The 14,538-nt window shown below is 52.7% G+C and overlaps 1 protein-coding gene across 1 annotated transcript in view; it reads left to right on the plus strand.

The window, feature by feature from the left end:
- Window positions 1-13,516, plus strand: part of LOC133360318 (phosphatidylinositol phosphatase PTPRQ-like) — a 64,947-nt gene extending 51,431 nt beyond the window's left edge. Inside the window, exons 21-23 of the mRNA XM_061578965.1 lie at window positions 1,135-1,204; window positions 12,450-12,632; window positions 13,269-13,516. Coding sequence (XP_061434949.1) covers window positions 1,135-1,204; window positions 12,450-12,632; window positions 13,269-13,516 — 501 coding nt within the window. The remainder of the gene's footprint in view (window positions 1-1,134; window positions 1,205-12,449; window positions 12,633-13,268) is intronic.
- The last annotated feature ends 1,022 nt before the right edge of the window (window positions 13,517-14,538 follow it).

Consider the following 14,538-nt stretch of genomic DNA (forward strand, 5'->3'; position numbering starts at 1 on the left):
TCTCATTCGCTCGCTCTCTCACTCGCTCGCTCTCTCACTCGCTCGCTCTATCGCTCTCTCGCTCGCTCTCTCACTCGCTCGCTCGTTGACTCATTCGCTCTCTCACTCGCTCGCTCTCTCACTCGCTCGCTCTCTCACTCGCTCGTTCTATCGCTCTCTCGCTCGCTCTCTCACTCGCTCGCTCGTTGACTCATTCGCTCTCTCATTCGCTCGCTCTCTCACTCGCTCGCTCTCTCACTCGCTCGCTCTATCGCTCTCTCGCTCGCTCTCTCACTCGCTCGCTCGTTGACTCATCCGCTCTCTCACTCGCTCGCTCTCTCACTAGCTCGCGAGCTCATTCACTCACTCGCTCGCTCTTTCACTCGCTCTCTCACTCGCTCGCTCGTTGACTTATTCGCTCTCTCACTCGCTCGCTCTCTCACTTGCTCGCTCTATCGCTCTCTCACTCGCTCGCTCTCTCACTCGCTCGCTCGTTGACTCATTCGCTCTCTCACTCGCTCGCTCTCTCACTAGCTCGCGAGCTCATTCACTCACTCGCTCGCTCTTTCACTCGCTCTCTCACTCGCTCGCTCGTTGACTTATTCGCTCTCTCACTCGCTCGCTCTCTCACTTGCTCGCTCTATCGCTCTCTCACTCGCTCGCTCTCTCACTCGCTCGCTCGTTGACTCATCCGCTCTCTCACTCGCTCGCTCTCTCACTAGCTCGCGAGCTCATTCACTCACTCGCTCGCTCTTTCACTCGCTCGCTCTCTCATTAGCTCGCTCACTTGCTCGCTCTCTCACTAGTTCGCTTACTCGCTCGCTCTCTCACTCGCTCGCTTACTCACTCGCTCGCGGATTGTCTCATTCGCTCTCTCGCTCAGTCACTCACTCGATCTCTCCCTAGCTCGCTTACTCGTTCGCTCGTTCACTCATTCAATCACTCGCTAATTTACTCACTCGCTCACTGACTCTCTCACCGACTAGCACACTCACTCACTCGCTCACATGGCCTGCCACTCACTCACTTACTCGCTCACTCGCTCACATGGCCTGTTACTCGCTCACTCGCTCGTTCGCTCGCTCATTCACTCACTCAATTGGCTCTCACAGTCGCTCCTCACCCTCACCGCGCTCACCGTCCCGCCGCGTGTAGGTGCGTGCGGTGAACGGGGCGGGTCCTGGGCCCTGGTCCGGTGAGCGAGTGGTGAGCACGGGCATCATGGGTGAGTGTCACTACGCACCACTCGCAACTCACCATACACTCACCACGCACTCACCACTCACTCGCTACTCACTCACTGCATGGGCATCATGGGTGAGTGTCACTACTCACCACTCGCTACTCACTACTCACCATACACTCACCACTCACTCACTACTCACCATACACTCACCACTCACTCGCTACTCACCATACACTCACCACTCACTGGCTACTCACTCACTGCATGGGCATCATGGGTGAGTGTCACTACTCACCACTCGCTACTCACTACTCACCATACACTCACCACTCACTCACTACTCACCATACACTCACCACTCACTCGCTACTCACCATACACTCACCACTCACTCGCTACTCACTCACTGCATGGGCATCATGGGTGAGTGTCACTACTCACCACTCGCTACTCACTACTCACCATACACTCACCACTCACTCACTACTCACCATACACTCACCACTCACTCACTACTCACCATACACTCACCACTCACTCGCTACTCACCATACACTCACCACGCACTCACTACTCACTCACTGCACGGGCATCATGGGTGAGTGTCACTACTCACCACTCGCTACTCACTACTCACCATACACTCACCACTCACTCACTACTCACCATACACTCACAACGCACTCACTACTCACTCACTGCACGGGCATCATGGGTGAGTGTCACTACTCACCACTCACTACTCACCATACACTCACCACGCACTCACCACTCACTCGCTACTCACCATACACTCACCACTCACTCGCTACTCACCATACACTCACCACGCACTCACTACTCACTCACTGCACGGGCATCATGGGTGAGTGTCACTACTCACCACTCGCTACTCACTACTCACCATACACTCACCACTCACTCACTACTCACCATACACTCACCACGCACTCACTACTCACTCACTGCACGGGCATCATGGGTGAGTGTCACTACTCACCACTCACTACTCACCATACACTCACCACGCACTCACCACTCACTCGCTACTCACCATACACTCACCATACACTCACCACTCACTCGCTGTTCACCATACACTCACCACGCACTCACTACTCACTCACTGCACGGGCATCATGGGTGAGTGTCACTACTCACCACTCACTACTCACCATACACTCACCACTCACTCACTACTCACTCACTGCACGGGCATCATGGGTGAGTGTCACTACTCACCACTCGCTACTCACTACTCACCATACACTCACCACTCACTCACTACTCACCATACACTCACCACTCACTCACTACTCACCATACACTCACCACGCACTCACTACTCACTCACTGCACGGGCATCATGGGTGAGTGTCACTACTCACCACTCACTACTCACCATACACTCACCACGCACTCACCACTCACTCGCTACTCACCATACACTCACCACGCACTCACTACTCACTCACTGCACGGGCATCATGGGTGAGTGTCACTTCTCACCACTCGCTACTCACTACTCACCATACACTCACCACTCACTCACTACTCACCATACACTCACCACGCACTCACTGCACGGGCATCATGGGTGAGTGTCACTACTCACCACTCACTACTCACCATACACTCACCACGCACTCACCACTCACTCGCTACTCACCATACACTCACCACGCACTCACTACTCACTCACTGCACGGGCATCATGGGTGAGTGTCACTACTCACCACTCGCTACTCACTACTCACCATACACTCACCACTCACTCACTACTCACCATACTCACCACGCACTCACTACTCACTCACTGCACGGGCATCATGGGTGAGTGTCACTACTCACCACTCACTACTCACCATACACTCACCACTCACTCGCTACTCACTCGCTACTCACCATACACTCACCACGCACTCACTACTCACTCACTGCACGGGCATCATGGGTGAGTGTCACTACTCACCACTCGCTACTCACTATACACTCACCACTCACTCACTACTCACCATACACTCACCACGCACTCACTACTCACTCACTGCACGGGCATCATGGGTGAGTGTCACTACTCACCACTCACTACTCACCATACACTCACCACGCACTCACCACTCACTCGCTACTCACCATACACTCACCATACACTCACCACTCACTCGCTACTCACCATACACTCACCACGCACTCACTACTCACTCACTGCACGGGCATCATGGGTGAGTGTCACTACTCACCACTCACTACTCACCATACACTCACCACTCACTCACTACTCACTCACTGCACGGGCATCATGGGTGAGTGTCACTACTCACCACTCGCTACTCACTACTCACCATACACTCACCACTCACTCACTACTCACCATACACTCACCACTCACTCACTACTCACCATACACTCACTCGCTACTCACCATACACTCACCACGCACTCACTACTCACTCACTGCACGGGCATCATGGGTGAGTGTCACTACTCACCACTCGCTACTCACTACTCACCATACACTCACCACTCACTCACTACTCACCATACACTCACCACGCACTCACTACTCACTCACTGCACGGGCATCATGGGTGAGTGTCACTACTCACCACTCACTACTCACCATACACTCACCACGCACTCACCACTCACTCGCTACTCACCATACACTCACCATACACTCACCACTCACTCGCTACTCACCATACACTCACCACGCACTCACTACTCACTCACTGCACGGGCATCATGGGTGAGTGTCACTACTCACCACTCGCTACTCACTACTCACCATACACTCACCACTCACTCACTACTCACCATACACTTGTAATAAAAGGACTCAGACGCTTCTCGCTGACTCCGTGTCCTTTATTTGGGGTTCGCGTTCTCCTTCCCACACGGCACTCCTCCTGAGACTCTCTCCCTGGCAGCCCCACATCTGCCTTCGCTCCCGTAGCCTTCCACGCTCCTGCAGCTCCGCTGCAGGCTCTTGGTGCAGCCCTCCGGCTGCCCCCACAGCAGCTCCATCGCTGCTCCCTGTTCCTCCGTGCGTGGCGATCTCGCCACCTCCCAACGTCAGCCCTTCGTGGCCTCTATGGCTATCTCGCCATTTCCTACCTCAGCCCTTCGTGGCCTCTGTGGCTATCTCGCCACTTCCTACCTCAGCCCTTCGTGGCCTCTGTGGCTATCCCGCCACTTCCTACCTCAGCCCTTCGTGGCCTCTGTGGCTATCTCGCCATCTCCAACCTCAATCCTCCACTCTCTTCCACCCCGCTGGCTGGCGCCGTCATGAGCCCCTCAGCCACCAGGCTGAGGCACGGCGACCACCCAACGTGTTCACCACCCTTCACTCCCCCGACTGACCCAGATAGCTTCCTGTCTCCCCGCTATAACTTCTCCCCCACGTCACCCTGACTCCTCCCTCTTGGATCGTCATATCCGCCCCGCCCATTTACGCCCGCATTACACTACCCTCCCCCGTAGAGAAAATTCCAGCCGTCCTCGGCTGAAACAGAACAAAATAATGCGGGCGAAGGCATCACAATCAGGAGTCCCCCAGACACAACGGAGATTATAACAACAACAACACAAGCAACGAAAGGGGAGGTATCAGGAACTGGAACAGAACACCGGCCTGTCCTCCGCGCAACAACAACAAGAATAAGAATGGCACAATGAACAACAACGGCAACTGACACGCAAGAACGGCCAACGCGCACAACCCAGAATGTGATGTTTTAGTGCGTGTCCATGTTGCAGTTCCATCCGCTCGGCTCAAGTCCAACGTCAAAGAGCAAGTGGTAGAGCAGAATGACGAACGGCACTCAATTGCTCCTTCAAGTCCTCATCCAGCTAGCACACCAGGTAACACCCAGTGCGACGGGAGCTGAAGAATCTGTGACGAGAAGGAGAATCCAATCCCCTGAGGCACAGCACAACAACGCACATCCGCATGTCGTACACGACAGCCACCCGGCCCCAGGGTAGTGGAGATGATGTAAATCCGGCCCGCTTAAAAAAACTCCCCATAAATACCCAAAATAAACGCAATGGATGCCCCAGTATTTACATTTTAACAACAATATTATTTACACGTAACAACAACAACAACAAAATTTCCTGCTCTTGCCCACCAGCAGTCCTCCCTTGAGGACCAGCACAGACATCGCACGTACACAGCATGTACCCACGGTCACTCTCAGCAACCCAACAAAACACCTAATCACACACCCTCGCGTGGAGAGAGCCACGCTCCCCAGCGGTAACGTTTAACTCGCCGTAACCCTCACCGTGGTCGTCAACCCACAGCAACATCCATTTACCATACTCTCAGCTAGTGCCATTTCGGGGATGAGCAGCACTCGGCCATGCTCCTCCCTTACTATCCCATCAGCGATGGACACACACCAGCCTCGTATAGTCTGACGCTTTATAGCCCAGGGAAGGTTCATCCCCCGGCAATGCCAGACCCCATGGACTCCCCCCACGGGGCAATGTTCTCTTATAGAGACAATAACACCCTAACCCAGATCCCGTGAGCCCCCGGCACACCAGGTTCAGTCTGCCACCGCACAACTGAACCATGACTCCCCGAGCCATATGAGCACATGGCCCATTAGTTTAAGACATACCACGGAGGTTTCGCCTCCGGGCTGTCAGGTCAGCCATCAGCCATAGGCCGATGTGACCACAACTCATGCATCACCCAATCAACAATGGCAGGCATAACAGATGGAATATTTGCCCCACCGAGGTTTTTCCCGCGCGCTCAAAATGGCGGTCCCCTTCGCCAAGCGCGTTCTCGCAATAACTCGCGCGCACTCAAAATGGCGGCCCTTTGCGCAAAGCGCATCGTCGCCATACCCCGCGTGCGCGCAAAATGGCGGCCCAACGTGCGAACACGTGGCCAGTTTTCTCCATTCGTGCACCCCAGCTTCCCTATGCTGGGGGTCACAAAATGCATCCCCCGTCTTATTATAACAACCCCAACAACGATAGACGCACAGCCCCAGCTTGCTGCGCGCAGCAGTCATATCGGGGAATTTTAACCAATATTTTACCAACCACATTAGTTACACAACCCAACTCGCAAAGCAACTCGTGGCTGCATGCAATCAACCAATACACGACGCCACTTGGCGCCCATTTACGATCCCATTAGCATTAACATCTAAGCCACCCACACGGCGTCATCGCGCACCCTCATTTTCAAAAAGCTCAATTACCCCTATAATATACACGCAATCTCGTGTGCACAACACCCATACAACCAAATTTTTGGGTCCCCCTCTATAATATACACGCAATCTCGTGTGCACAACAACCATACAACCAAATATTTGGGTCCCCCTCGAATTTGTTACCAATTTCCAACAGGTACGCACAATATAATAACAATCTCAATTCCAATAGTCAACCACTGCATCGCACCCCATAACCATACAGAACGGTATAACAGCACATGCAATCAGCATATCGCGATCACACGCGTACATTTAAGCACAATAGCAAGCAGATCTGCAGGCAACCAACACACCATTAATCCTGTCGTAACTTTGCAGCAACAACACAATTATTCTCTCTCTTGCAACAATCGCATCGCACACAGCACCTCGCAGCACAATACACCAAAAAAAAAATATTTTTTTTCAATTAAGCCCATCGCACAAGGCAACCCACGAGATAATACAGCGCAAGATACCCGACGCTCCCAAGTTAATAATTAACTTCACCATCAAGATAACAACTCCACGCAGCAGCGCACACACACAATTTGACACTCAGCAAATACAGCAGACTCTCCGTCCATTCTCAACACACGCACACACTTATATTGACACCAAGCAACAAGCAGATAGCGCGTTCATCGTTATTACACACACATACACACAGTCCGAACCACGCTCCGCACAATCGAGTCATAAGAGAAAACCAAAATAGCCCCCCCCGGCCCTCAAAAGATGAGTGAGGTGTGTGTTAAGGCCGGGTGCGTATCGTTATGACTCGCCCGGGGCTGTAGCAAGAAGAGGACGGCAGGGTGGCAACTTGAGACGCCTCGCAGAACTCGTTCGGCGACTTGACGGCTCCGTTGTCACGCACCCGAGCCAGGACGGGAAGCTCCCGCCCCAGCAGCTGCAGCATCGGCGTCTTCTCCTCGCAGCACCCCCTCGAAAACAGCAGCTGCAGCATCGGCGTCTTCTCCTCGCAGCACCCCCTCGAAAAACAGCAGCTCACAGCAGGCTGCTCACCCCGCGGCACCTCCAGATGGCAGCGCAAGGCTGCCTCTCCGCCGCGATGTTGAAGATGGCGGCGTCCTCCCGCCGCGGTGAAGACAAGATGGCGGCTTCCCGCCGTTTCTCCCCTGCCACGCCCAAGATGGCGTCTTCGTGCCACGTGGCAGATGGCGCTGGCAGCTCAGGAAAGGCGGAGGCCTACAGATCACCACCGGGCCTCCCCGACGTCGTCCTCGAAGTGGTGAACTCACACAGTTGCGCCAGCACGATTTTCAAGGTCCCCATCTGCATCGCCATCTGTCTCCATCGTAAGTTGGCGTCCTCCGGCACAGACAGGTCCACCGACGCGGCGACACCTTGCTCACCCGGACCCGTACTCGTTCCAGAACGGATCTCCTCTTCCATCGCAGGCAGGTCCACCGTCTGAGGAAGGTCGTCGTCGTCGGATGATGTAGCAGGAATATTCTTTTTTTTTTCTTCTTTCTCTCAGTTGTTTTGAGATGCCGTTTCACTTCTGACTCCAGTGTAATAAAAGGACTCAGACGCTTCTCGCTGACTCCGTGTCCTTTATTTGGGGTTCGCGTTCTCCTTCCCACACGGCACTCCTCCTGAGACTCTCTCCCTGGCAGCCCCACATCTGCCTTCGCTCCCGTAGCCTTCCACGCTCCTGCAGCTCCGCTGCAGGCTCTTGGTGCAGCCCTCCGGCTGCCCCCACAGCAGCTCCATCGCTGCTCCCTGTTCCTCCGTGCGTGGCGATCTCGCCACCTCCCAACGTCAGCCCTTCGTGGCCTCTATGGCTATCTCGCCATTTCCTACCTCAGCCCTTCGTGGCCTCTGTGGCTATCTCGCCACTTCCTACCTCAGCCCTTCGTGGCCTCTGTGGCTATCCCGCCACTTCCTACCTCAGCCCTTCGTGGCCTCTGTGGCTATCTCGCCATCTCCAACCTCAATCCTCCACTCTCTTCCACCCCGCTGGCTGGCGCCGTCATGAGCCCCTCAGCCACCAGGCTGAGGCACGGCGACCACCCAACGTGTTCACCACCCTTCACTCCCCCGACTGACCCAGATAGCTTCCTGTCTCCCCGCTATAACTTCTCCCCCACGTCACCCTGACTCCTCCCTCTTGGATCGTCATATCCGCCCCGCCCATTTACGCCCGCATTACACACTCACCACTCACTCACTACTCACCATACACTCACCACTCACTCGCTACTCACCATACACTCACCACGCACTCACTACTCACTCACTGCACGGGCATCATGGGTGAGTGTCACTACTCACCACTCACTACTCACCATACACTCACCACGCACTCACCACTCACTCGCTACTCACCATACACTCACCATACACTCACCACTCACTCGCTACTCACCATACACTCACCACGCACTCACTACTCACTCACTGCACGGGCATCATGAGTGAGTGTCACTACTCACCACTCACTACTCACCATACACTCACCACTCACTCACTACTCACTCACTGCATGGGCATCATGGGTGAGTGTCACTATTCACCATACACTCACTCACTGCTCACCACTGACTCACCACTCACTCACTGCTCACCACTCACTCGTGGTGGTTGTTGAAGTTGTTGTCGTGGTGGTGGTTGTTGTAGTTGAAGTTGTTGTCGTGGTGGTTGTCTAAGTTGTTGTCGTGGTGGTCGTTGTTGTAGTTGAAGTTGTTGTCGTGGTGGTGGTTGTTGTTGTTGAAGTTGTTGTCGTGGTGGTGGTTGTTGTAGTTGAAGTTGTTGTCGTGGTGGTTGCCTAAGTTGTTGTAGTGGTGGTGGTTGTTGTAGTTGAAGTTGTTGTCGTGGTGGTTGTCTAAGTTGTTGTCGTGGTGGTCGTTGTTGTAGTTGAAGTTGTTGTCGTGGTGGTGGTTGTTGTTGTTGAAGTTGTTGTCGTGGTGGTGGTTGTTGTAGTTGAAGTTGTTGTCGTGGTGGTTGTCTAAGTTGTTGTCGTGGTGGTGGTTGTTGTAGTTGAAGTTGTTGTCGTGGTGGTGGTTGTTGTTGTTGAAGTTGTTGTCGTGGTGGTTGTTGTTGTAGTTGAAGTTGTTGTCGTGGTGGTGGTTGTTGTTGTTGAAGTTGTTGTCGTGGTGGTGGTTGTTGTAGTTGAAGTTGTTGTCGTGGTGGTTGTCTAAGTTGTTGTCGTGGTGGTGGTTGTTGTAGTTGAAGTTGTTGTCGTGGTGGTGGTTGTTGTTGTTGAAGTTGTTGTCGTGGTGGTTGTTGTTGTAGTTGAAGTTGTTGTCGTGGTGGTTGTCTAAGTTGTTGTCGTGGTGGTGGTTGTTGTAGTTGAAGTTGTTGTCGTGGTGGTGGTTGTTGTTGTTGAAGTTGTTGTCGTGGTGGTTGTTGTTGTAGTTGAAGTTGTTTTCGTGGTGGTGGTTGTTGTAGTTGAAGTTGTTTTCGTGGTGTTGGTTGTTGTTGTTGAAGTTGTTGTCGTGGTGGTGGTTGTTGTAGTTGAAGTTGTTTTCGTGGTGGTTGTTGTTGTTGAAGTTGTTGTCGTGGTGGTTGTTGTTGTAGTTGAAGTTGTTTTCGTGGTGGTGGTTGTTGTAGTTGAAGTTGTTGTCGTGGTGGTGGTTGTTGTTGTTGAAGTTGTTGTCGTGGTGGTTGTTGTTGTAGTTGAAGTTGTTTTCGTGGTGGTGGTTGTTGTTGTTGAAGTTGTTGTCGTGGTGTTGGTTGTTGTTGTTGAAGTTGTTGTCGTGGTGGTGGTTGTTGTAGTTTAAGTTGTTGTCGTGGTGGTGGTTGTTGTAGTTGAAGTTGTTGTCGTGGTGGTTGTCTAAGTTGTTGTCGTGGTGGTCGTTGTTGTAGTTGAAGTTGTTGTCGTGGTGGTGGTTGTTGTTGTTGAAGTTGTTGTCGTGGTGGTGGTTGTTGTAGTTGAAGTTGTTGTCGTGGTGGTTGTCTAAGTTGTTGTCGTGGTGGTGGTTGTTGTAGTTGAAGTTGTTGTCGTGGTGGTGGTTGTTGTTGTTGAAGTTGTTGTCGTGGTGGTTGTTGTTGTAGTTGAAGTTGTTGTCGTGGTGATGGTTGTTGTTGTTGAAGTTGTTGTCGTGGTGGTGGTTGTTGTAGTTGAAGTTGTTGTCGTGGTGGTTGTCTAAGTTGTTGTCGTGGTGGTGGTTGTTGTAGTTGAAGTTGTTGTCGTGGTGGTGGTTGTTGTTGTTGAAGTTGTTGTCGTGGTGGTTGTTGTTGTAGTTGAAGTTGTTTTCGTGGTGGTGGTTGTTGTAGTTGAAGTTGTTTTCGTGGTGTTGGTTGTTGTTGTTGAAGTTGTTGTCGTGGTGGTGGTTGTTGTAGTTGAAGTTGTTTTCGTGGTGGTTGTTGTTGTTGAAGTTGTTGTCGTGGTGGTTGTTGTTGTAGTTGAAGTTGTTTTCGTGGTGGTGGTTGTTGTAGTTGAAGTTGTTGTCGTGGTGGTGGTTGTTGTTGTTGAAGTTGTTGTCGTGGTGGTTGTTGTTGTAGCTGAAGTTGTTTTCGTGGTGGTGGTTGTTGTTGTTGAAGTTGTTGTCGTGGTGTTGGTTGTTGTTGTTGAAGTTGTTGTCGTGGTGGTGGTTGTTGTAGTTGAAGTTGTTTTCGTGGTGGTTGTGGTTGAAGTTGTTTTCGTGGTGGTGGTTGTTGTAGTTGAAGTTGTTGTCGTGGTGGTGGTTGTTGTAGTTTAAGTTGTTGTCGTGGTGGTGGTTGTTGTAGTTGAAGTTGTTGTCGTGGTGGTTGTGGTTGAAGTTGTTGTCGTGGTGGTGGTTGTTGTAGTTGAAGTTGTTGTCGTGGTGGTGGTTGTTGTTGTTGAAGTTGTTGTCGTGGTGGTGGTTGTTGTAGTTGAAGTTGTTGTCGTGGTGGTTGTCTAAGTTGTTGTCGTGGTGGTGGTTGTTGTAGTTGAAGTTGTTGTCGTGGTGGTGGTTGTTGTTGTTGAAGTTGTTGTCGTGGTGGTTGTTGTTGTAGTTGAAGTTGTTGTCGTGGTGGTGGTTGTTGTTGTTGAAGTTGTTGTCGTGGTGGTGGTTGTTGTAGTTGAAGTTGTTGTCGTGGTGGTTGTCTAAGTTGTTGTCGTGGTGGTGGTTGTTGTAGTTGAAGTTGTTGTCGTGGTGGTGGTTGTTGTTGTTGAAGTTGTTGTCGTGGTGGTTGTTGTTGTAGTTGAAGTTGTTTTCGTGGTGGTGGTTGTTGTAGTTGAAGTTGTTTTCGTGGTGTTGGTTGTTGTTGTTGAAGTTGTTGTCGTGGTGGTGGTTGTTGTAGTTGAAGTTGTTTTCGTGGTGGTTGTTGTTGTTGAAGTTGTTGTCGTGGTGGTTGTTGTTGTAGTTGAAGTTGTTTTCGTGGTGGTGGTTGTTGTAGTTGAAGTTGTTGTCGTGGTGGTGGTTGTTGTTGTTGAAGTTGTTGTCGTGGTGGTTGTTGTTGTAGTTGAAGTTGTTTTCGTGGTGGTGGTTGTTGTTGTTGAAGTTGTTGTCCTGGTGTTGGTTGTTGTTGTTGAAGTTGTTGTCGTGGTGGTGGTTGTTGTAGTTGAAGTTGTTTTCGTGGTGGTTGTGGTTGAAGTTGTTTTCGTGGTGGTGGTTGTTGTAGTTGAAGTTGTTGTCGTGGTGGTGGTTGTTGTAGTTTAAGTTGTTGTCGTGGTGGTGGTTGTTGTAGTTGAAGTTGTCGTGGTGGTTGTGGTTGAAGTTGTTGTCGTGGTGGTGGTTGTTGTAGTTGAAGTTGTTGTCGTGGTGGTTGTTGTTGTTGAAGTTGTTGTCGTGGTGGTGGTTGTTGTTGTTGAAGTTGTTGTCGTGGTGGTGGTTGAAGTTGTTTTTGTGGTGGTTGTGGTTGAAGTTGTTGTTGTGGCGGTGGTTGTTGTGGTTGAAGTTGTTGTGGTAATGGTTGTTGTTGAAGTTGTTGTCGTGATGGTTGTTGTTGAAGTTGTTGTGGTGGTTTTTGTGGCTGCCCCCCGCCAGCCCCGCCGGTGCCGCTAGGGCTGCCTGTGGTTGTTGTTGTTGTTTTTGATGTTATTGTTGTGGTGGTGGTGGTCGTTGAAGTTGTTGTCGTGATGGTTGTTGTTGAAGTTGTTGTGGTTGTCGTTGTGGCTGCCCCCCCAGCCCCACCGGTGCCGCTGGGGCTGCCCGTGGTGGCGCGCCGTGCCGACGGCTCCCGCGCCGTCACGGCCGACACGGTGGCGCTCGCCGCTCCGGGCTGCCTCTTCAGCGACGAGCACGGACCCCTAGCACACATCCACACCATCGTGCTGGAGGCCGGGGTAGGGTCACGGGGGGTCACGGAGGGTCACGGGGGGGGTTCACGGGGGGGGGGTCACGGGGGGTCACGGGGGGTCACGGGGGTATGGGGAGGACACGGTGGGTGAGATTCAGGAAGGACACGGGGAGGGGGGGGGGGAGACAGTGGGGACACGGAGGAGACAGGGAGACACGGTGGGGGGGGGGGGGGGGGGGGGGAGACAGTGGGGACAACGTGGGAGACGGGGAGGCATGGGGAGTCATAGGGGGGACATGGAGGGAGACGTGGGGGGAGACACAGGAAGGACACGGGGGAGACACGGGGGAGACACGGAGAGGGGGGGGGGAAACACAGGAGGGACACGGGGGAGACATTGGGGTACGGGAAGGACATCGGAGGGGCTGACACAGGGGGTCGAGTGGGAGACACGGGGTGGGGGGGAGACAGTGGGGACAACGTGGGAGACGGGGAGACATGGGGAGTCACGGGGGGGGGGACATGGAGGGAGACGTGGGGGAAGACACAGGAAGGACACGGGGGAGACACGGGGAGGGGTGGGGGAGACACAGGGGGTCATGTGGGAGACACGGGGTGGGGGTGGAGACAGTGGGGACACGTGGGAGACACGTGGGAGACACATGGACCTTCACCGGGCATCATGTCCCCCCCCACCCCCCCTCCAGCCGTAGCGGACGAACCGCTCGCCACGTGGCATGAGGCCTACTTTGGCAGTCGGCCGCGGCCGTACGTGGCCACGGCGGAGGCCGTGGGGATCGCCTGCCGGGCCCAGCGGGGGTGGGCGCGGCCACGGGGGGCACAGCGGGCCACCGAGCCCGTCCTCGTCGTGGGAGGGGACCAGACGTGCCGGCAGAAGGCCCGCACCGACCAGGTGTGCAACGGGCCACTCAAGCCTGGGAGAGCTTACCTGTGAGTGCGGGGCGGGGGGAGGGAGATTAATGCTCGTGCACTCGCCCAGAACACTCACCTCTGCACTCATACACTCACCTGTACACTCACCTGTACACTCACCTCTACAGTCATACACTCACCTCTACACTCATACACTCACCTCTGCACTCATACACTCACCTGTACACTCATACACTCACCTGTACACTCAACTCTACAGTCATACACTCACCTCCACACTCATACACTCACCTCTGCACTCATACGCTCACCTCCACACTCATACACTCACCTGTACACTCACCTCTACACTCACCTTCACACTCATACACTCACCTCCACACTCATACACTCACCTCCACACTCACCTTCACACTCATACACTCACCTCTACACTCACCTCTACACTCACCTCCACACTCACCTTCACACTCATACACTCACCTCTACACTCACCTGTACACTCACCTCCACATTCACGCACTATTTGGCACAGAAACGTTCCAATCAGTAATTGTTTACGGCTCAAATCTTGTCTAATTGGCTGCGTCGGGTGGTGGAATGTTCACGACACGTTTATTCTGCGCGATCCAGCCCAACAGAAACAACGTTATCATGAATGATATCAGAACCAGAATATGTATGTTTACTGCAGGAGGAATCCGATCCGATGAGCTATGAAGCTCTTTCTTCACAGGTGTCCAGTAGGGACACGAGGTCAGAACATCACAACGACAAACGCAGAGTACAAAACGGTGATGGTAGCGCAGGGCACAAGAAAGATAAACATATCGCCCTAACACACACAGTAGAAGTTAATCATCGATTTAAAGTTTTCGTGACTGCAGGGATTCATCTTCTTGGTTCTTTCGGTAAAGTCACGTAGAAGGGAAATAATACAATAATAAACCATAATAAAATACAAAAATAAACATAATAAAATACAATTGTGAGAATTGTATTTTATTTCGATTTAAAGCTTTCGTGACTGCAGGGATTCATCTTCTTGGTTCTTTCGGTAAAGTCACGTAGAAGGGAAATAAT

The sequence above is a fragment of the Lethenteron reissneri genome, chromosome 68, assembly GCF_015708825.2.
Source record: "Lethenteron reissneri isolate LAM-NWPU_2019-01 chromosome 68, ASM1570882v1, whole genome shotgun sequence".
NCBI classification, from domain to species: domain Eukaryota; kingdom Metazoa; phylum Chordata; class Hyperoartia; order Petromyzontiformes; family Petromyzontidae; genus Lethenteron; species Lethenteron reissneri.